The following is a 23,695-nucleotide window of genomic DNA, read 5'->3' on the forward strand; positions in this document are numbered from 1 at the left end:
TCATCTGTCTTCCAAAAGCAAAGAGACAAAAGAACAGGGCAACACATGGTACCATGTACAGGAAGGGGATTTAATAGAGGGAAGGAAAATATATATCAACTTTTTTGAAAGTACCAAGGCTCTGTGCTACCTGGTTCCTTATCTTGTGTGCCAGTCCATATAGGACACAAACTAGAGTCATATGTTCTGCAACCCCCATTAAAGACCAAGGATAATAAAAGAAGTGGAACTAATAGTTTTCAAAAAGCCGCAACTAAACAAACTCTGTACGTGTCTTCAAAATGACTATAAAACTGTCCTGATGAGACTAACAATTGCAACCCTCCTTCCAACAATCTTCCAGTTCCACCTTTGAGGGAGAAAAGAGAATGCCCTGACCAAAACTGACTTAAGTCATTTTGTAAGGTCACCCTGAATTTACCTGCCAAGCTACTTATACAAACCCCACCACCTTAGTACCTAAACTTCAATCCAGAGTGATTCAGCAAGCAGTGATTGCAAAGCCACTTTTAACTATCCCAGAAATAATTTCAGCCTAGAAAAACACCACATTATTATTATTATTATTATTAATACAGTAAAAAAGGTCTAGAAGGTGCAGTCATGGACCAGAACCCCATTGTGCTAGGTACTATACAAAGAGGCAGTTCCTATTCCAAAGGGCATACAATCTAAGGTTCCAGGTATGTTGACTATATACTATTTTCTGTTGTGTTTTGCACTGCCCTGTAATGTTCCTGCTACTGATTTTAGGCTGATTTTTGTAGCTGAGACCCATTATCCATTTGGTACAGATCACCTACTGTACAGCAGTAAGTACACTAACAGCGCTGTACAGTCACATCACAATGAAACTCACAATGTGACAATATCATATCTCAGCATCATGCAGTAAGTGGTTTTTCCCTGAAGGACAAAATCCATGAGGTGGTAACTCGGTCTACTTTACACACAGAGTTCAGGCACTGTAATGAAGATCAAGCCATCTGAGTCATTCATTGCCTTCTCCCCAGTGATTGTTGAGTAACTTCTCACCTCTCCACAGGACTCATGCCCATCTTTCCTCCTTCTTCAAGGGACTCTTTCCCCGCTCACCCAACCCAACCCCTTCTTTCACTTACTGTCCTCATGCTAGGTGTTTCCACACAGCTGACCTGGGGCTGGTATTCTATCATTTATCATTGCAAATTTACCATCACAAAACACAAAGTTAGGAAACCAAGGTGACAGGCAATGAACACAGGACTGAGAGCCATGAAACTCCCAAGTCATAATCATGGGACTGACACGTGCATGGTCTGAGTAAATCACAGACCCCGTGTCTCAGTTTCCCCATAAGTACCATGCAGGTAACACCCTTCTGATAGACTGTTTGGAGGATTAATTAAGATTTGTAAACCTCTCCCCCCACCCCGATAAATCAGAAACTGCTATAAAAAATACAAAATATTTGAACATGACAGAATTAATCCCCAGTTTATACTTAACTCTGACCACCAATTCCCATCTGTGCACTTCATATTGGGGCTTATTTATTATTTTAACACCACCCCAAACTAAATGAGCTAAGTGCCATTCAATACAGACAGCAGACACGATCCCATGGATCTTACAAGCTAAAACAGACACAAGGCAAACAAGGCGGATGACAAGACAACAGCCAAGAGCAGGAATGGAATTGCACATCAGCAAGGTTACATGGTTATTCAGCAAAGGCGAATATACAGCACCATGGAGCAAAGATAACAATGAATTAATAAGTAGCAGAGATGGGCTCTGGTTTTGCAATTGGACCCACACAGGAGATCCCCTGCAACCCTTACAGAGCTTTTATGAAGTCAGTAGGAACCCTACACAGATGGAGGCGACTGCCCACAGATATCCAATTACGGATCAGGGGCTCAATCAGCAGGTTACTGGTTAGCTAAATACCACAGGCAGGTTCATTGGGGCGCACGCCCTTCCTGCCATTCTTGAAAGGTTCCCCCAGACATCCCCCAGTCTTCTCCCAACTCCCATGCACACCTCCCTACTACCCCGCTCCTCTGTGGCCCCCCTCCAATTCCTCAGTGCCCCCCACTGTCCTTGTGCCTCACACAAATACTGAGTGCACCTGTCTCCCTCAGCTCCTCTCACCCTGGTTGGCCTCAGCTGCCCTTGCTCCCCCAGCCCCAGGAACACCTTCAACTCCCCCCCACCACTGGGTACACTCACACCACACAAGATCCCCCCCATTCCCCCAACACCAGCAGCTCCCAGACCTCCCCACGCAACCCACCCCTGGGTGACCCTTGGTGCTCCCCAATTCTGTTACACCCACAGCTCCCCCGCTCCCATTCCCCCCTCCCCCAGCCATCTCCCCCGCTCCCATTCCCCCCTCCCCCACAGGGCCCCCCAGCTCCCCCAGCCATCCCCCCCGCTCCCATCCCCCTCCCCCACAGGCCCCCCCCAGCTCCTGCAGCCATCCCCCCCACTCCCAATCCCCCTCCCCCACATGGCTTCCCCGGCTCCTCCCCCTCCCCCATAGGACGGCCCCCCCAGCTCCTGCAGCCATCCCCCCCACTCCCAATCCCCCTCCCCCACAGGGCCCCCCCGGCTCCTCCCCCACAGGACGGCCCCTCCCCCACAAGGCCCCCGCGCTCCCACCCCGGGGTCCGGCCGGGTCACCTTATGCGCCGCTGTCCGGCTCCGCAAGGCCTTGAGCCGCTCCCTCCGCCGCAGCGCCGCCTCCTGCAGCCGCCCCACGCCGGAGCCGGGGCCGATGTCGGGGTCGGGGCCGGGACCTGAGTTGGCAACGGGGGCCGCCATTTTCCCCAACGCCCGGCAGACACCGCGCGGGGGAGGGGACAGGCCCGGCCAATCGAGCGGCCTCCGCGGGGCCAGGGGGAGCCCCGAGCGCATCGATCGGAGAATGAGCGCTTCGGGCGGGAGCCAGGGTGGGGGCGGGGATCCGGGGCGGGGGGCAGAAGGAGGGAGCGGGGTGGGGGAGGAGAGCAGAGGGGATGGGGCAGGAGGAGGGAGCTGGGTGGGGGAGGGGAGCAGAGGGGATGGGGCAGGAGGAGTGGGCGGGGTGGGGGAGGGGAGCAGAGGGGATGGGGCAGGAGGAGGGAGCTGGGTGGGGGAGGGGAGCAGAGGGGATGGGGCAGGAGGAGTGGGCGGGGTGGGGGAGGGGAGCAGAGGGGATGGGGCAGGAGGAGTGGGCGGGGTGGGGAAGGGGAGCAGAGGGGATGGGGCAGGAGGAGTGGGCGGGGTGGGGGAGGGGAGCAGAGCAGAGGGATGGGGCAGGAGGAGGGGGCGGGGTGGGGGAGGGGAGCAGAGGGGATGGGGCAGGAGGAGTGAGTGGGGTGGGGGAGGGGAGCAGAGGGGATGGGCAGGAGGAGTGAGTGGGGTGGGGGAGGGGAGCAGAGGGGATGGGGCAGGAAGAGGGAGCGGGGTGGGGGAGGGGAGCAGAGGGATGGGAGCAGGTGGGGGAGCAGGGTAGAGGGGAGGGGAGCAGAGGGGAGGGATAAAGGGGAGGAGAGCAGAGGGGATGGGGCAGGAGTGGGGAGCAGAGGGGATGGGGCAGGAAGACGGAGCTGATGGGGGAGGGGAGCAGAAGGGATGGGGCAGGAGGATTGAGCAGGGTGGGGAAGGGGAGCAGGCTGGGAGAGGGGGTAACAGGACTGAGAAGGAGGAAGGGACTAGGGGAGAGTGGGGAAGTAGAAGGGAGGGGGAGAGGAGAAGGCAGGGGAGAATCAGGGACAGGACAGCAGCAGCTGCCCTCAGGAGTAGGCCTCCCTTTCCCTGCTAGTCTCTAGGCTTGCTGGGGTTGGTAGGCTCCTGTCCCTGGCTCCCCGCATGCTACCTAGGATTCCTGTCACTGGGAAACTCCACCTTGCCCCTAGATCTCTCTATCCACAGGACAGGTTTCAGAGTAACAGCCGTGTTAGTCTGTATTCGCAAAAAGAAAAGGAGTACTTGTGGCACCTTAGAGACTAACCAATTTATTTGAGCATAAGCTTTCGTGAGCTAAAGCTTATGCTCAAATAAATTGGTTAGTCTCTAAGGTGCCACAAGTACTCCTTTTCTTCATCCACAGGATGACAGTCTGGCCCTAGGAATCTCTCGCCCCGTCTCTCCCAAAGCTCTGTGCGAACGGAGACACAAACGGGACCATGGGTTCATTTCACCCTCTCCTGGGGTAGGAGGCTGCAGCACATGGACAGCGCTAGACAGCAGGTTAGTGCAGAAAGAGGGAAGAGTCCCACGTCCAATTGAAACGACAGGTGGATTTAGGGGGCGTGAGTATAATTGGCTCAGATGGATTTTCTAATGTATAAGAACAAGAAGAAAATAACCCTTACACGGTCCCTCTTTCAGGCTTGAAAAAAGCTAAAAGGGCAGAATCCCAGGATTATTCTCCTTGTTTTCTTCCGGCTCATCCCACAGCCCTCTGACTGTGAACAATTTGTTTGTGTCACTCACACACCTCGCCCTGGGGCTTGACATCTACCCGAGGGGTACAGCTGTCTTCAGGGATCGTGAATAGAAGTGTGGTCATGAACGTAGCTGGGTCCTAACCCACAGAGGACAGCAGAGTCCCCATGACCCTTTCAGCGCCTGGCCTCTCTGCTGAGAGTAACAATCATGGACAAAAACAGCCAGAGGAGAATTCCACTTGTGAACGGGACCTTCCTGTTGGGTTTCTGCCAACGGAGGCAACTTCTGCACCAGCTGCAACTCTTCCATTCCAGGGTAGCGGGTACTCCAGAGGCGTGGCAGACCAGAGCTCTGTTTCACTGACCGCTGGTATAAGGTCCCTTGGCGAAGCTGGCAGCAGAGAAGAATTGGGCTCAGTGAGTCCAGTTAGTGTTGAATATTCTAGTGGTTTCTGGGATGTGAACATTTGGGACCCATCAAATTCATTTCACCAAAGAACCCACCAGTAAATAAGTAAATATTAGTAAATAAGTGACATCTGAGAAGCGAATAAGTTATACTAACTTCATTTAGCCTTTAAGTTCAGAACTTTCCAGCAAATCTGCCAACAAACGGCAAGCTGCTTTGCTTTTTTGTTACCTGTGTGGAAACCATTAACAACTCAATGCACTGAGCAAAGATCAAACAGGACCCTTATGGGGGAAATAACCTTTCTGATGATACAGTGTGGCACAACCTTCAAACCCGGAGAGGAGCCTTTGTTCAACCGTTTATACAGTCACTACATCCGCACGGGGTCTGTGACATGGAGCAAGCTACTTGCCTGCTGGTGATAAAGAACGTTTGTAAGCTTTGCATTTCTCGGGTGGCAGCTGCTGTAACTTCTTGGCTGCCAGACTGAACAGACGCACGCTTGGCTAGGTTACAGGACAGACACTTATGTCTGACTAAGAGAGATTCTCACATGCTTTAGAGTAACCATTTTAGGCCCTGATCCAGTGCCCATTAAATTCAATAGGAAGAAAGTATCATTATCCCCATTTTACAGATGGAGAAACTGAGGCATGGGGTGGTTAAGTGACTAGCCCAAGGGCATACATACAGAGTCACTGTAACAGATGGGTTAGAGCTCCAGGGTTCTTTGACTCTCAGACCCGTAATCAGACCACTAGGAAACACCTCTTTCAAGTTAGGTGTTAGTATTTCTTTATGCACAACACAAATGTGCCTCTGTGCTTGTCAGAATTACGTTAGTGTCACAAGCTGTTTTCAAGAGAAATTCAGTCCCACAACAGACTGGCAGTGAACTAAACAGGAAATCCTGCTTTAAAAATAGCTAGAGACAAAATCAAAGAAGAATTAAACAGTTCAAAATTCAGTAAATTACACCATGAAAACTTTCTCGAGCCCCATGCCACAGGTATTAGGCAGGTCATTTTGGAAGGGAAAATATCACACCCAAACAACTGTTCACATGCTACATTAAAGAGTACTGTTATGTTAGGGTCTCCTGAATCCACATGTTAGCAGGTTTCTGCCTAAATGTAAACAAAGCATGAGGCTATCTAGATAGATTCAGGTATGAGGGTACTGGCTGTGCACAATAGAAGGCCTTGGGAATGATACTAAGCTAGATGGGCCCATTGGTGTCTGCATTTTAAAGAACTGAAAAGCGGTTATATTAAGTACACGTCAAGGCAAACGTATGGAAGTAGCACTGTCAGCAACAAGAACATGCATAATGAGACATTGGACAAAGGAATCTGTAGGTTCAGTGTCAGAACGGGTGAAGGGCAGGAGCAAATGCAACTCATTAGCATATTGCTTATCTGCTCAGAGGTCTTTCAGAGACATCCAGCAGGAGAGGGGACCTACTTTTAAGTTTAAATTTGATAGACTGCCTTTGTAAACATGCTTGTTTGTTATGACGTGTATAGTGCTTTACAGAATTTGTACTTGGGCTATCTAAGTGCCCGCATTGTTTTAAACTGATGTGTAATGAGATTTTATAGGCACTGTATTGGGTATGTAAAGATAAAACTGTATTTTCGTAGTTGCAATCTACACACCTCTTTTTTAATCTCATCCCATTTCATGTGTTGTCCAAGAGGCCCCACTGCCCAGAGAGGGGGAGTCCGGGATTCTGGGTTCTACTCACAGCTCGCTAATCTTAGCTAAATAGCATCACAGCTTTGTGCCTCGTTTTCCCCACATGTAAAATGAAGCTAACACCTACATGCCGGAGCAGTTAATTTATTAATATTTGTAAAGTGTTTAAAGATCCTCAGGTGAAATAGTTATGAATATGGCCCTACCAAATTCACAGCGTGTCAGTGTTGCTGATTGCTGGTTGCAGGCACAATTGCACCTACACCACCATATGTGTCATAAATATAAAGGGAATTCTGTATACAGTGCTATAAAATCCCTCCTGGCCAGAGGCAAAGTCCTTTTACCTGTAAAGGGTTTAGAAGCTCAGGTAACCTGGCTGGCACCTGACCCAAAATGACCAATGAGGGGACAAGATACTTTCAAATCTGGAGTGGGGGAAAAGGCTTTTGTCGGTCTGTGTGATACCTTTGCCGGGAACAGATCAAGGATGCAAGCCCTCCAACTCCTGTAAAGTTAGTAAGTAATCTAGCTAGAAAATGTGTTAGGTTTTATTTGTTATGGCTTGTGAAATTCGCTGTGCTAGAGGAAATGTGCATTCCTGTTTTTGTGTCTTTTTGTAACTTAAGGTTTTGCCTAGAGGGATTCTCTATGTTTTGAATCTGACTGCCTGTAAGATTATCTTCCATTCTGATCTTACAGAGTTGTTCTCTTATCTTTTTTTGATCTTCTAATAAAGTCCTGTTTTTTAAGAATCTGATTGGCTTTTTTGGGGTCTTAAAAATCCAAGGCTGGTCTGTGCTCTTCTTGTTTATTCTCAAGCCTCCCCAGAAAAGGGGGTGTAAGGGTTTGGGGGGATATTTTGGGGAAATAGGAACTCCAAGTGGTCCTTTCCCTGATTGTTTGTTAAATCACTTGGTGGTGGCAACGTTTACCTAATCCAAGGGCAAAGACTTTGTGCCTGGGGGAAGTTTTAACCTAAACTGGTAGAAATAAGCTTAGGGGATCTTTCATGCGGGTCCCCACATCTGTACCCTAGAGTTCAGAGTGGGGAAGGAACTCTGGCAACTTGTGTGCTGGGGATTTATGCAAACAGGAATCTAGGCCGGCACCGATCTTTCCATATGTGACAGCCGCCCTCTTGCCCAACACCCTATGGATTGAACCAGAGGCTTCCAGAGTGAAAAATATGAGGAGCTAGATCATGTGCTAAAAAGGCAAGCTGTTATAGGTAAGGGCTGTGACAACTCTTATCCACTGCAGCTTGGCACAGAGCAGGAGCTGTAACACACACTCACCAGTGGATTACACACACACACAGAACTGCACGTGCAATAGTGCACATCTACAGTAGGCGCACAATTGCACATGCACAAATGCATGCGAATTTTCTGACTGAAAATCAGGCCTTCAAAATAATATATCCAGGGCACAAGTTGCAATTTCCTCCCCCCCTCCCACCCCCACTAAATAAGCTGTAGTGCTGAAGTTGTCATGAATGCCTCAGCAATTTATTCTGTTCGTTTTCTTCCAGCAGTAATGCTGCATGGAGAGTAATTGGTCGGGAACAGATGTTAATAAAATCATTCCTCAAAACATGCTGAGTCAGTGAAACCCTCCTGGTGTATAAAATAAAGCCAAAGTGTATGTGAGAACAGCTGACTTTCTCCCATCCCCCAGCTCTAAAATGTCGTCTATCTGCCCTGTGTTGGGTCAAAACTCACCCCCTTCCTGGGGTTTGACTCTGTTAACAAACACACAACACAACACAAGCCAGGTTTGGCTGCTCTTAGGGCTCCTCATTTAGGCCTGCTCAGCTCACCCCCTTGGTCCTCTCTGCCTCAGGCTATGTCTACTCTGCAGCTGGAGGTGTGATACCTGTGCTAGCTTTAATCTAGCTAGGGCAGGTACCAAGAGCAGTGAAGATGCAGGGGTGTGGGCTTCAACATGGGCTAGCAATGCAAGTACCTGCCCAAAGTTCCGGGCAGGCTTGTACAGCCCACATTTCCACATTATTTTTAGCTACACTAGCTCAGTTAAAGCTAGTGTGAGTACCTTTTCCCAAGCTGCAATCACACTCCAATTGCAGTGTAGACACAGCGTGAGACTCCCGATCCTTCTACTAGGACAACCACCTTCTGAAGTCTGCTTCCTCCCTTATGATTGCCTCTTAGGCTTGATGTTACTGACAGATGTTCCAGGCTGGGACTAGCTTCAGGACAGACCTCTCACCCTTCCAGCCCTGGGCCAGCGTGTGTAGGAGATGCGGGGGGCAGTCTGGTCTCTCTACCTCAGTACATTTCTGTCTCAGAAAGGTCATTCCTGGGAAGCTAGCACTGAAGCTGGAGCAGCATTGGGTTGGTCAAATCATCCCCTCCTGAAATTCACAGTGGGAGCGGATGAATTCCCCTAAAATATAAATCAAGCACAGAATGCGTTCCATTGCAATGATCCAAAGGACAATATGAAGACGAGCGGTGCCGTACTTTGCTGTGCTTGCCGGTGGCCTCCCTGAGCCTGCGCTGAGATCTGCATTCATGTAATAAAGGATGATGGATGAATACTTTGTACTTCGCATCCATGGACTTCTGAGAGCTTTATGGGCATTAACTAATGGAGCCTCCCAGCAGCCCTGGGAGCTGGTATGTGTCTTATTATTCTCATTTTACAGCTGAGAAAACTGAGGCCTGAGAGATTAAGTGGTGAGGTTACCCGGCATGGATTTAGCAGAGCCAGACACAGAATACAGGATGCTTGGCTTCCAGCCCCTTGCTCTAATCACTTGACCCTACCCCCTCCTGGATCTGAGCTCGCTATGGTAGCGGCCTTTTCCTTAAGCCTCTGCACTTGGATACTACCCCACTTTTTAAGAGTTTCAGTTCAGTGCTGGCCCTCGCCAGGGGTCCCAGCTTTTCTTGTGGGGTGTTCCACTTGCTCTATAGGACTCCCCTCCTCTGTTTTAAATGGTCTGGCTTTTAGAAGAGGAAAACATCCGACATTTACATAGCAGCTTTATTCCCGAAGCAATTTGGACACTTCCCACGCTGCAGTGACAACCTTCTCCAGGGATTGCTCCCTCCAGCAAGGAGATGCAGCCAAAAGTCACGCTCAACAACAATATAGGACTGGAAGTGCAAATGAATGCCATAGCAGGCTGATGCATCAGGGGGGAGGGAGGTGCAGCATAATATTAGGACCTCCACTGGAACTGAGGCAGCTGAACTGACTTGCTTTTTGGTTGCGTGACACCCCTTTCCCCAGACCGACCTAGGGTAGGTCTACACTTACAGCAGGTGCCCACGCAGCTAGCACAGGCGTGAACAGCAGTGTGGAAAGTGAGGCTGCTTAGGCGAGTAGAGTACAGATGTGCCAGAACCTCCAGGGTACACACCCTACGCCTCCCACGTCTATACTGCTATTTCAAACAGTGCCGGAGCCTTTCCCCACTGCCTGCTCTCTGCCAGAGCCTTTCACTGCCACCTGTAGCTACCCCCTGCAGTGTGGGCACAGCCAGCCTTTCACGGCTGTGTGTAGCTACACAGGCCTGCATGCCGCCACAAGCGTGCCCCCCCACCCCACTCCCAGCGCCTCCCGCCCACTGGCAGCCCCACTGATCAGCACCTCCCCCTCCCTCCCCGCATCTCCCGATCAGCTGTTTCGTGGCGTGCAGGAGGCTCTGGGGGGGAGGGGGAGGAGCGAGGGCACAGCAGACTCAGGGGGAGGGGGCGGGAAGGGGGGGAGTGGGGGCAAGGCCTGTGGCAGAGCCCGGGGTTGAGCAGTGAGCACCCCCCGGCACACTGGCAAGTTGGCACCTGTAGCTCCAGCCCCGGGGTCGGTGCCTTGACAAGGAGCCGCATATTAACTTCCGAAGAGCCGCATGGGGCTCCCAGAGCCCCAGGTTGGCCACCCCTGGACTAGACCATACTTACCACTGACGATAGTGCAGCCAGTGCCCTTCCCAGGACATGATTGTAATACTGGCTCCCAGCGGAGCGCACCAACCAGTGACCGAATAAAAGCAGAGCCTACAGGACCCAGCATTTCCCATGCAGCCTCCCCTGCAAGTGCTGACCCTGCCCAGCCCTGCTTAGCTGTGGGAGAGAAAAGGGAACCCAGCCAAGCTGGGCTGGCTGTAGACGGGACGTTTTCCTTGGTTTCAACAGCTTCAGCACCGATTGCTAAAAAAGGCACCTGGATACAGAACTTAAAATAATACCAAGCCTGAGCATCAGGCACCCGGGTCAACAACCCAGCCCCAGAGACAATCAGCTCGCGTGTGTCGGGAGCTAAGTATCTCGTCTTCACGGTTATTAGGCCAGCTCGGGAGGCCCTGACTTAGTTTTGGGCCCGGAGATGATGATGTGATGATGATTGTTACGCTGTTTATCCACCTGGCCCCCAAGCCGCTCAGCCGGGCGGAGAGGCTGAGGAATGTTCCTCTCCGGTTCAAAGGTCTCTGAGCTGCTGTGACAGTGGCTCCGAGGAGACAGGGAGCCACGATCTAGGGGTGCCGAATGCAGAGATGCTCAGTGGCAAATGATCTGTACCCCACCTTGTGTTTCATGTATGGGATGGCTGAGCTGGGGCAGGGGGAGTTACAGCATGTGATTTGCTACTGCATTACCAATTCTTGCTGCCATAAGGCCCTACAGGTCTAGAACCCAGGTCTGCAGCGCTGTTAGGTCCCTGGTATCTCCCAGCTGATGTCACCAGCTTGTGTACTATGGCCCATCACCCACTGTGGACACAGACCATGGGAAGTCCTGTCTTAAGGGGTCTGATAGGCAGCAGCCCCATGGCTCCTGATTGGTGCCCCGTCCCATATAAACCTAAGGGGCATCCAGGTAATAGTGTAGTTCTCCTGTAGCTCTCTCATGGCTATTTCTGCTCCTGGCTTTGACCTTGGCTTGATTTGGATTTTGTCTCCTGAATGGGACTCTGACCCTCGGTATTGACCCTGGCCTGGAACCTGACTGCGTTATTCCCAGCCTTGGGTTTGCCCCTGGGTCCTGACTGCCTTGGTTGGGAGCCTGACAGCCCTGTTAGCATCGACCTTGCCATGTTTGATGTTTTCCTGAAGCCCCAGCTCCCATGGACTTTGCTGAGGATCCCCGTTTGCATTTTCTTAAAAAGAGAAAGATTGGAGCCCTTGCATTCGGAGAAAACCATGAATATGTGACCTGAGGGTGACCTCAAGGCTCAGAAACCAGAAGGGAAATAAACAGAGCCTAAACATTCCTTTAGAAAAAAAACCCGCATGTGATTTTTAAGCCCATCGGGTGGTTTCTGAACAGCTGGGGTTGGCGAGACAGGATGATAGAGCAACTGAGCTGTCAGCTGCAGAGGTTTCAAACTAACTGAATCTGGTCCTGAGCTGAAGTCAGTGGGAGTCTTTCTGGTCCCTTCAGGGGGCTTTGGATTGGGCCCCTTGTGAGCACTAGGGTCTTTGATGGGGTGAAACCCATCGTGGGCTAGACAGGGTTAAAAGTTAGTCTTATCTGCTACACCTGTGCTGTAATTAACCAATTAGCTGCTCCTCAGCCAGAGAGGTGGGATGACAGGATCAGGTGATCCTTTAATGGACACATGGATCTCATAAAGGGGAGAGAGGCTGGGCTGGGGGGAAGAGGTTATGGCTGTGGGGTGTGACTGGACTTGAGCCAGAGGGGGAATGGAGACCCTGGCAAGACTGAGCCTAGGGGGGCTAGTGCTCACTAGGGAGGAGACCAGAGGATAGCTGAGAAAGAGGAAGGAAGACAGAGCCCAGGGGAAGGGCTAATTTACAGAGACATTTTGGCTGTTAGTGACTCTTGGTTACCCCAGAAGGGATGTGAACTAGCAGCTGCTCAGCTGAAGGACAGAACTCTACACAAAGAGGGGTGCCCAGCAGGGGGTACTAGGGTTTGAACCCAGGCAATGCGAAGCTCTGACAATAGGGGGTGCTATGGCAGCAAGTGCAACTGCTCACAGGGACCTATGGCAGGTGGCATAATCATTATTTCCCTTTTCATTTGCCAGAGTTTCCCGCTCTTCTTTTCCAGGGCCTGTCTAATGCACCTTCCTAGAGGGGGTGTAGCCAGGGGTGCACTGCGGCCCACCCACTTAGCATCCAGGCAGGCCCACCGAAATCTGAGCAGGGGCGTAGAGCTGCCACAGTGGCCCAGAGCATCCCTCGGGCCCCTGAAATCCAGGACGGAGCTGTGCGCTCCGGCAGCTCTGCCTTGCCACGTTCTGAGCTGCCCCACGCGCGGGCCCAGCTCGGCTGGCGAAGCCCAGTGTCTGGGGGCACCAGGGCTCGGACGAGGGCATGGCATTGGGGGAGACACTGCACTAGCACCAGCTGTCATTGCCCGGCCACCCGAAAGTCGGGGCCCATCCAAATTTCTGCTCCTAGCTATGCCACTGCTTCCGAGCCACCTGAGCTGAACGGGTTGGCCCAAGAGTAGCCGCTGGGGCTATCCGGAGGGAGGTGAGCCAGGTGGACCAACACCGGAACTTCAGAGGGAGCTCGGATTGGAATCGCAGCCGCTGAAGGCCCTGCTTGCCCCTTAGCCACAGCACGGCTTGGGGGGCGAAAGACAGAGCTACGACCGCACACCCAAAACAAGCGTTGGGGGAGATCCGGGATGCAAATGCATGAGAACTGCAGCCAGCTTGAGAGTAGAGCCAGGCCACGGTTTTTTTGGGCGCATCGTTTATTTGCTGCAAAGCCGTTTGGCGGACCTGGAACGATTCATGAAACGACCCACGTGGGTTCAGCCAGGTACAAAATGGATGGGGGAGGAATTGGTTCTGCTGCTGTCCCCCATCCCCGCAACTCTTTACTAGAGGAGTTGGTGATAATATTGCTGCTCCAACCCTGAGGCCACGCACTTCTCTCCCCCGCTCCCTTCCCTGTCCTCCTTTCTTCCTGGAATGTGGAAAGTTTAGGAAGCCCAGGAGGAAAAATACTCCCCTGCTGCTGAAAACATCCCTGGCTACTCTGGCTGGCATTTCCCCAGCGTTGTTAGCCCAGCAAATGCTGCCTTGCATTGCAATGTCCAACAGGACGGCACTGGACGTCTGCAGAATCAGGGCTGTGCCAAGAGACGTTCACAGGCGCTCAAGCAGGCGTTGGGGGAGGAGGTGTACGTGCCGGGCTAGGTGCCACTTTCATTACTGCTGCTTCTTTAGGTGGCAGTAAGATCCAGAGGCCCAGCTGAGATCAGGGCCCCATTGTGCTGGGCACTGCCTGGACACCTCGTCAGAGATGGTCCCTGCATCAGAGAGCTTGCGGTCTAAATAGACGAGACAGGAGCAGGGTGGGAGGAAGGGAGAATTACTATTCCTGTTTTACAGGTAGGGAAGTGGAGGTTAAGTGATTTGCCTGAGGATGCTCGTGGAGTCTGTGGCAGAGCCAAATCTGCTGGGTCCCAGGCCTGTGCCATACCTACCAGGCCATCCTTCCCCTCTTGGGGCTGCTCAGAATGGGTCCTTTAATGTGATGATCATCCCAGCTGGGTCCATCCAGGCCAGCCCACACTGTCGTGGCCTGGTTAGGTGCTGTGTGCGTTTTAAGGAGGTTCCCAGCAGGGCTGTGATAGCACCACAGGCCGCGCTTACGTGGCCTTAGTATTCTTTGCCGTGGCAGCATCCCGCTGGAATGGTGGCCCTTCACAGAGGACAGCCGGGCTGTTTCCCCTCCAACCCTTGTCTGTCCTTCCTATTGAGACTGCAAGATCCTTGGGCAGGGACTCTCTGTTCACTGTGATGTAAACGAGTGGCCTCTTCCTAGGAGCACCCTTGGAGCAGGCCTGCCAGTGGCCCTTCGCCTCAGTTTCCCTCTTGAGTCTCTGATAAATCTGTGCCCATTTGCCCTCTAGCCCAGCAACATAGTTTATTAACAAAGCATAGCACAGCCAGTCCATATCCAAGTCTCCCAAGCCATAATCCATACCACCACCGTACAGGTAGCCCTTCAACCCGGCTTCCTTCTCCCCATCCCCCAGTGTCTTCTGCCACGCCTCCATCCCTCCGCCAGGACATCCACCCCTACCCTTCCTTCTGGAGTGCAACCCCAGCATCTCTGCTAGGAGCATCCCTCACTCCCTCTGGCCCTCTCACTGAAATCAGAGGGTAAACGCCCGGCTGTTCCCCTGCCTTCAGCCCTCCAGCCATGGCTCAGGGATGCCAACAATGAAACCCCTCTTGCTTCTCTCCTGACTTCAGCCTTTTCCTAGGAACCACCTTCTGCCTCTAGCAGCTCTCTTTTCCTGTCTATCTCCTGACTGCCCTTTTATAGCTTCCCAGGGGCTGCCCTGCCTGTCACCTTCTCAGGTGCAACCAGGCTTGTGAGGCTGCCTGACCTGTGTGCCTGAAATGCTTTGCTGCGTGGCTCACCGCCCAGACACCAGCAGACAAGCATGTCGCATCCGGAGTGTCTGTGAGCTGCACCGCCTTGAGTCAGCGCTTCCGAGCCTGCCTGCCTTCCACACAACAGCCCTATCCTGCTCTCCACCAGCTTTGGTTACACCTGGCAAGATGACACCAGCATACTTCCAGTCCCGAATTTCCCCAAGACCGCCTGCCCTGAAGTGTCCAGCCCCCTCCCCGGATAACTTGGAGAAATAATAAGGTTCGTTTGCTCAACACATGAACTGGAGTTAATAATTACTTCAATTCAAGCACTGCACTGGGTTGGTTTGGATTGAAATAAAACAGGTTTGTTAACAGGAGGACATCGGTGAAGTGATGCCCAGTGAAAGAAGCAAAGGCGAAGCTGGTTACATGCAAAGAAAAGTGAGAACACGCATCGGAAAGGCTAACACTTCATCTAGCAAGGTACAGCCTTTGCTTAAGATGGTTTTGCTCGCCAATTACTCTTGGTCCAGCCCGGCTGGCTGCCTCTCAGTCAGGACCTTCCACCGCAGTATCAGTTGCTAGTTTCCCTTGCCTTCATAGGTGACAGCTAAAGATGGAGTCTCTCTCTGACGCTTATATTCCCAAAGAATTGTCTTTGTTCTCAAATTCAGAAAGGCCTGCGGATCATTCAGTCTCTTGTCTCTCTCTGGGGTGCAGCAGCCATATTAATTCTCTGTCTCTCGAGTTCAAACCGCTGCTGCTTTGCTTAATGACTTTGTTTATGGCTAATATGTACATTGAGGTAACCCCACAGTCCTCTGCCTAGGACAGACCTGTTGGTCCCCTTTGCCTAGGCTAGGCTGTCTTCGTAAATCTGCTCTAGTCACATTATACAGAGGGAATTTGTAACTTCACGTCTAAGGGTAACACATGCATTTGACAACGGTAGCAATGATCAGCGTGCTATTAATTTTCAAATGATGCCTCACAAGGCATATTTTGTACAAGTAGTGTGTGGGGTGTGAGTACAGGGTGTTTAGGGTCATACCACCCTCTTAACTGGCCCAGCTAGGAGCGCCTGGACTGGAACACGAATGTTGAGCCCAGGTTCATTTAATGGGCTAGCTCCCCTGTTACATGTGTATATGTACAGCGCCTAGCACAATGGGACCTTATCTTGCTTGGGATATCTGGGCATTACTCTAATACAGATAATACATAGTAATGGCCAGCTGTCAGGAGTCAGGCTACGATAACACCTTAATATTATTTCAGCCAAAACAATAGGAAAGGACTTCACACACCACTGACGTGCAGCCAGCTCTGGGGTGGAATGCAGCAGCTGCTTAGTATAGCTACCTCGTCTCCAGACTGGCTTTAACAAACTTCTGCCCTAGCCACCCTGGCCAGCACCAAAGTGTTAACAGACAAGGTGGATACAAACCACATCTGGTCTTGCTGTTAGTTAGGCTACGTTACCTGGAGGCCGATCTGGTAGTGTATAGGGGCTCAAGGTGAGCGGGAATGGCCCCATGAGAATACTCCCTGTGCAGAGAGCTCCCCAATTTGTGCAGAGGGGACATATGCTTCTCCCAGAGCCTGGTGTAGGGGATGGATCAGAGCGATGACAGGAATGTGGCTGGGCTATTTGCTTCCCATGGCCCACAGGGGAGTGTGTAAGCCACAGCAACCTTGAAACTGCTCTAACTCACACCAGTGGCTGCATGGATTCAGAGTACAGGGAGCACAAAGGTGATTAAAGCCACCCTAACCTCCCCCTCCGTCCCTGCCCCATGCGCAGGAAAGGAATGACTGAGAACCAGGCTCCACACTTAGAAAACGCTTCCTGACAAAGCAGATATAAATAAGGCCAGATAGCGCCAGGGGATCTTGAATAGAAGAGTTCCAGACCTGGGTTTCCCACCCTTTCCAAAAGACACCAGGTCCAGCAGCAGGTCTTTCCCTAGGGCTTCAGTTCAGCACTGCCCCAGAGGGAGGAGCTCCACCTTCTGAATCCTCAATAGCACCTCCTCCGTCGATTGGGTTTCCCTGGGAGGAATGCAAGTACTGGCCCAGCTCAGCTTGTGAGCGCTAACAAGGTCACATCCCAAGGAGGCTGGGTGACACATGATCCCTTAGAAGAATGGAAACAAGCTAAAACATCTAGCACGGGTGCCCATACCCAGCCCTGCTTGGGTCGAAGGCAGGGTTAGAACCTCAGTCCCTCAGCCAGAAAAGCATGAGCCCGAGCTACAGAAATAACCCTGACCTGTAGCAAACTCATAGCTTCTTATGGGGACCACCCAGAAGATGGGAATAAAGATCCGTGGTGTAGCGTGGGTGGATGAGAAATAAGGAGCATGAGAAACAAGCAAGGAGAGCAAGGGCCCAGATCCTCAAAGATAGACACCTAATTCCCATTGATTTCACCTAACTACCTTTGAAGATCTGCTGCTGGCTTCAGGACCAGGTCTCTGTCCTGCATCAGACTAGATGAGCAAATGGTCACTATGAAGCTATGAAGTCACATTACACGATGGAAACTGAGATATGCTGGGAACAGCTGCAACCCAGCATGATGACTGCCCTAGGTGGCAGAGTAGCAGCCGTGTTAGTCTGTATCTGCAAAAAGAAAAGGAGGACTTGTGGCACCTTAGAGACTAACAAATGTATTTGAGCATAAGCTTTCGTGAGCTACAGCTCACTTCATGATCCGATGAAGTGAGCTGTAGCTCACAAAAGCTTATGCTCAAATACATTTGTTAGTCTCTAAGGTGCCACAAGTCCTCCTTTTCTTTTTGCCCTAGGTGGATTCAACCTCCCTCCCTCCACCTGCCCCACACGTCCCTTCCAGGAAACGATGGCGTTAACCAGATGTTGGCAGCCCGTTACACTGCTTGTGTGTTCTATCCCTGACCTTTCCCCTGTCCTTAGGATTGTACACAATTTGGGGCAGGGACGGGCTCTTATTCTATGTTCATACAGCGCCTAGCACAATAGGGGCCTGCCCTTGACTGGCTCCTAGAATAATAATAGAAATAGTAAACAAGGATAACAACGTGATGTGTGCGGGAGCGATCGCAGAAGAGGAGGTGGGGTGGGGTATGTCACACCCGCCTGGGATTTTAGCACTGTGCAATTCCCTCTCATGCTGTTGACTGTGCTCTCATGCTCCTGGCAAGTGTTGCTTTCATTGGGTGTGATCAGCACTTGCCTTTGGTTTGTCAACACGGTGGGTTGGACTCTCCTCTCTCTCACCCTGGGTGAGCCCCACCGATTTCAAGGCAACCAAGAGAGGAGAAGTCGCCTCAGAGCAGTTGTATGGATTGCACGGAAGCACACAGAATTAGTCCCCTAGGCCAGTGCAGCAGCAGAGGTGGGATAATCTACCCCTGTACCCTCTTCCCTTTGTGTCCTGCTGCCTTTCCGGACTCCGGGCTTTCCCTTACGGTAACCCTGCTGAACGCTGGTGTGTTGTGTGAGACCTGCCCGCCACAGCTACCCCGTGCCACCGTCTAGCTGGGCCCAGATGCCACGATGACGGCTGTGTGGAAGATACCTCCATCGATTACAGGTGACCTAGAATGCATGTATTCAGTGAGCTGAGCCTGAAAACTCTTCTGAGCAGGGATTTGGGATCATTCGCAAGAATTCAACAGCAAGCCTGAGGCAGGCCCAGGAAGTGATTTTCCAGTCACCTGACGCATAGTCTAATGCCCAGCCAGGAGGATGTCCTTCCCCCTGAGTTTATGGGTAACGTTTCCCAAGCACCTAAGGCAGGGGCGCCGGAACAGGGGTGAGCCAGGGGGCCATGGCCCTCCCACTTTTTGATAGGGGACGGGCCTGGCCCCTTCACTTTTCACCAGGGGTCCCGCCCCTGCCCCGGGCCAGTCCAGCAGCTGGAGCCTGGTCAAGGAGCCTGGGCAGCTGTGGGGAGCCACGGACCCTTCACCTGCCTGTCGGGGGGGACACAGGCTGGGGACTGCTCTCGGGCCTCCCCACCCCAGGCAGGTGGAGAGCCCCAGGCTCACCAGCCCCATTCCAGCTTCTGGCTTGGCCGGGGGCAGGGCCTCGGGGGGAAGAGGAGGGGTCGGAGTGGGGCCACAGAGAGGGCAGGGGCTCCTGGTGCCCCCCCCCCCCACACTTTTGGGAAGGTTCTGCCTCAGCACCTAACTCCCCCTAGAATCACCTAAATACCTTTGAGGAGCTGCACCTGCAACATGGCTAAAGAGCCTAATTTCCACGAGTGCTCTAGGAGCCTCAGTGTCCATTGACTTGCGGGATTGTTCCCGTGCAGAAGTATTGACGGGCTCCGAGCCTTGCACTGCAGGCTCTCTGGGGCGCTGCTGATCGAACGTCCCGTCCCAGTATGCACTGGGCTCGGCAGAAAACCCAGGGGTGCGCCTCTTGGAGGACGGACTCTTCTTCGGATGGTCTAGAATCCTAGGGAGGAGTTGGAGGGGATATTCCCACTTTTGCTGCTGCAGCTGGGGTCACTGGTTGAATTACAGCCGCACCCAGGACCGGCTCTGGGCACCAGCAAGCATGAGCTTGGGGCGGCAGGTTTCCAGGGGCGGCGTTCCGGCCTTCCTTTTATTTTTTTATTTATTTCTTGGCTGGGACAGTTGCGCTCTCAGAGCTCGGAGCGGCAAATGTTTTGCTTGGGGCGGCAAAAAACCTAGAGCCGGCCCTGGTTGCACCTGGGGTTGGAGCCCCACTGGGGTAGAAGAGGAAGAGACAATCCCGGCCTCAAAGAGCTGCCCGTTAGACACAGCTGAGACAAAGGCAGAATGAGCAGCCCCATTTTACAGGTACAGAAGTGAGGCTCAGAGAAGGGAAGGGACCGGCCTGAGCAGAGGCATAGAGAGAGCCCCCATGTCTTGAGGTCCAGGCGGGCTGGGAGCAACAGGGCTCTGTGGAGGAGCCGAGGTCGCTCTCCGGCGCTGTCAGGCTGGCCCCGGTCAGAAGTACAGAACCCAACCTGAATTAGCTGCTGTCCAAGCCAGTGGGGAGGCGGGGGGGTTTTCAAGAGGTCTAGGCCTCCCCCCTCCCTGCATAGACACTACCCAGTAGGATATGGGGGAGAGGTTCCAGCTGGTCTCTCTCCCCACAGCTCCCCACTTCCCAGACCTCCAGGCTGCCGTCTCTACCTCTTCCATTTCTGAGCCGGCGCTACTTGGCAGGTAACCTCTCCCGCTCCCACAGGAAAATTCTGGCTACCTCCCACCCCCAGCCCCGGTCCAAGTGCTGCCTGGGACAGGAAGGTGGCAGCCCAGAGACAAAATTACAAGCTCAGCACAGGATGAGTCACCTCAGAATAAAACCTATTTCCCTTTGTCTGGAAGAGCCAAAGAACTCCTAGCCTACCCTAGGACCCCTGCCAGGCACTGGATTATTTATGTAACCCATTTAGATGGACTTTGGTTCTCTGCCTGGCAAGGATCTGGATGGCCTGACCTCCAGGACTAGATGCTTCCTGAACAGGCGTTTTACCGCACTGTGCCAAGCAACACGTTCCCAGAGAGGGGAGTGTGGCAGGCTGATGTCACACAGGAAGGGAGGGGAGCGCATGAAAAGGAGTACTCATAATACATCTGCTCATGCAGAACAAGGCTCAGCTCCTCAGCTGGTGACTTTAGTGGGGATTTGCCAATTTACTCCAGCGGAGGCTTTGGCCCCAGAGAAGCAGACTGCTGGAGAGGCGCTCTACAAACCCAGTATAAAGCATAGTTTGGGAACGAGTCTAGCTGTGGCCAGGAAAGCCAATATTTAAATCAAGTCTTGCCCTCCCCTTCTGTATCCTGGGAAAGCCTGGATGGAAACGGGCTCCACAGCTCAATGGGTGGGTGGCAAGATCCTGGGATCTCCTCCCTGTTATGTTCACGGCACACACACAGACAGAGAGATGCTAGATTTCAAAAAACCATAAATACTCTAGCCAGAAGGTTGCAATGTAGCATGACTTTCTTTCTTAGAATCCAGACCAATAACACACAAGAACCCAAAACAGAAAGAAACAAAGCAGGCTGCTCCCTAAAACAGCGAGGCACAACTTACTCCGCTTTACTGTAGGCTGCCTATCTGGAGAACTGACTCTGCTAGTCCCTGGTTGCATGCTTCCCTACAGAGCCTCCTGGCCTGCAAGCAGGAAAAACTCCTGAACATTTAAAGTGGTAGCTTACAATTTTAATACAGATTTCGATACACTACACTCCCCTCTGCATGACATGGAATTGTGCTTTCTAGAGGCTCCCTGGGCAGGATGCAGAGGATTTGTGGAGTGGGGGGCAGGTCAATGAACCTGCAGTTACTTTGGGTATCCACAAGGTCTCCTGGAGCCCTGCAGGCTGCTGAAACAGCTGTAGGCAGTTGTGGGGCAAGAACACTGAGTGACCTGTGGGTCGCTGTCAGTCTGACCTAGCAGTTAGAGCCAGGGATGGAGTCAGGGTCATCCCTGGAAGTCATGCCAAGGGTCAATGCCAGCGTCGGAAGCCACACCAAGGATTAAGCCAGAACTGGAGTCAAAAGTCAAACCAAGGGACAAGCTGGAGTGAGGCCACTGGAGTTAGGGTGAGGCAGCAGAAGCGGTAATGGGAGCAATGCGTGGAAACCAGGCAAGGTGGCAGGAGCTAGGAACAAGGGGCAGTAACAGGAGCAAGAGCCAGGCAAAGGGGAGGCAGGAACAGGGGTCTGATCAGCAGCAGGCCTAGCAACTAGCTGCTCAGAAAAGAGGGTGACAGCATGCAGCAGGAAGCTTTATGCTCACTAGTGTCCAGTCAACCATCTGCTGCTAGTCACCTGACCCAGTTTAGCCAATGGAAGTAGCCTCTGGCAGTGGGGTGTTCTCTGAGGTGACCTAATGGTGCAGAGGGTGGGAGGCACTTGCTTGGCAGAAGCATCGTCTCCCAGCTAAGCCAGTGGGCTGGGTTTCAGGAAAATTGCATTTGATTCTTCGTTCAAACACAGGCGACCTTGGCCGAGTCATTTAATCTTTGGCACCCCCCTTCAGGCCCCTGACCAACAGAGTACAGAAGTCTGTAGCGTAGACACAGGCTGAGATGATCCATGTGTGTATATTTACCCACGTGCGTAAGTGTTCGCAGAAGCGGGGCCACCAGGGTGAAATTCCGAGGGGAGGGGGAAACGCACTCCGAGCGGCAGAGCAGACAGCTAGTGGACCTTAATGAGTGAAAATTAAACCCAGGATGCTGCAGCAGAGAATCTGGCCCAATATATTTAGCAAATCACTGGGGAAGAGTCTCAGATTTAATTAAATGGGAGCTGCCAGGGAGTTTAAATAAAGGGAAAAACCACAACGTGGGCTTTAACCTAATTTTTAATATGGTAATAAAGATGGCCTTTCGTTTGGATTTCCAGGGGCGCTGCCTGGCTATGAATGATGTGCCTGACCTCCCCAGCCCTGCACTGTGTGTTGTCATATACAGCTGTGAAAAGTGAGCTGGGGGGAACACTGCCCTTCTCACCTGGAAGAGCTTCCAGTGGTTACTAGATGCAGATGAGATACTCTTGTTGCCATGTACCTTGTCTACATGGGAAGGTTATACCAGTGCAAGCTAAGGTGTGAGCTTTTACCACTACAACCTGCCACGTGGACACTCTTATTCCAGTCAAAGAGTGCTTTTTTTCAGTTTTGCTGACGTCACCTTGGAAGGGATTTTGGTTCTGGAGCAGATGTAATTCCGTAGGGAGGTGTCATTTGATTTGTAAAAATCTACTGACTCCTAATTTCAGTGGTGTCACCCTCTGGGGTGTGGCAGGGGGGATTCGCTGCCATCTCATGCCAGGTCTTCCAGTTGGTGGACATTTTGGTCATACAGTGTTGTGGGATGTGGGTCAAGCTGGGTATCACTCAAAAGCCCTTTCTCCCACGAACACAGTGGTACTAAGCATGACAAACCTAGAACAACTATGTCGATATATAGTCAAAAATGTTTACAGGTCAACAGTTTTTTAATTATACTTTAACCTTGGCACGTCAAACATGCAGCCCTCACAAAGTTCACTGGTGGCTCTGAACTGACAGCTCTGTGTGATTGGTTAATGCTGAGCACATGATACTTGCTTTGTTTAATGCCACACATTACTGTAAATGGAAGGAGGACTGCAAGTTGCTTTGCCAACATTGACAAAAAAAGAAGCAGTTCAGTGGCATTGATTATCTGCTTTGTTTATCATGCCAAAAGAGTGGCCGAGGTACTGGTTAAGAAGTCAGCCAGAAATTACGGGAATCCGTCTGCAAAGGTACACACATAGTTACCTAACATACATTACACAACACGATTAATTACAGTCCCAAAGCAATTTCTGACCAAATCCTTGTTTTTACGTTAGTCTTATAACTTTTAGGCATTGGCGGGAGATGAGGAGTACCAACTAGCAGCTGAATCTTTGGAGAATGCCACCGCGAGGATCTGGTTAAACACAATACTTGGTGGCCCCTTACATGAGACGTGCACCCTAAACTGAATTTGGCAAGGTTGGAGAGGAAGAACATCCCGCACCAGGAAAAAGTGGAAAATGCCATGACATCTTCTGTGGGTGAGACTCACCTTATACTAGATCCTCTGGCATGTGTTTGGAGAAGAACACCTGCTTCTCCTGCAGTAAGCGGGAAGCCAGAAGGCATGCATTAAGCACAGTTTCAACATGTGAGACAGGTGAGAAACTGTATGAAGCAGAGAGCCTTAGTGAGAACATTGCGTGGAAAGTAAAGTTAAGAGGGTGCATGGACCAAAAACACGCCCGCGCATATCACATTGCATATCTCACTGACTGCTAGACCAAGAACGTATGCAATGTGTTGGGT

The 23,695-nt window shown here is 51.9% G+C and overlaps 1 protein-coding gene across 3 annotated transcripts in view; it reads right to left on the bottom strand.

Moving 5' to 3' along the window:
• The window catches only part of CCDC12 (coiled-coil domain containing 12), a 76,560-nt gene extending 73,746 nt beyond the window's left edge, over positions 1–2,814 (bottom strand). For all 3 annotated transcript variants that reach the window (XM_077808480.1, XM_077808479.1, XM_077808478.1), the window contains exon 1: positions 2,668–2,814. In XM_077808480.1, the coding sequence (XP_077664606.1) occupies positions 2,668–2,808 (141 nt within the window). In that variant the 5' untranslated portion in view covers positions 2,809–2,814. The remainder of the gene's footprint in view (positions 1–2,667) is intronic.
• Positions 2,815–23,695: the final 20,881 nt, after the last annotated feature.

The sequence above is a fragment of the Eretmochelys imbricata genome, chromosome 2, assembly GCF_965152235.1.
Source record: "Eretmochelys imbricata isolate rEreImb1 chromosome 2, rEreImb1.hap1, whole genome shotgun sequence".
Lineage (NCBI taxonomy): Eukaryota > Metazoa > Chordata > Testudines > Cheloniidae > Eretmochelys > Eretmochelys imbricata.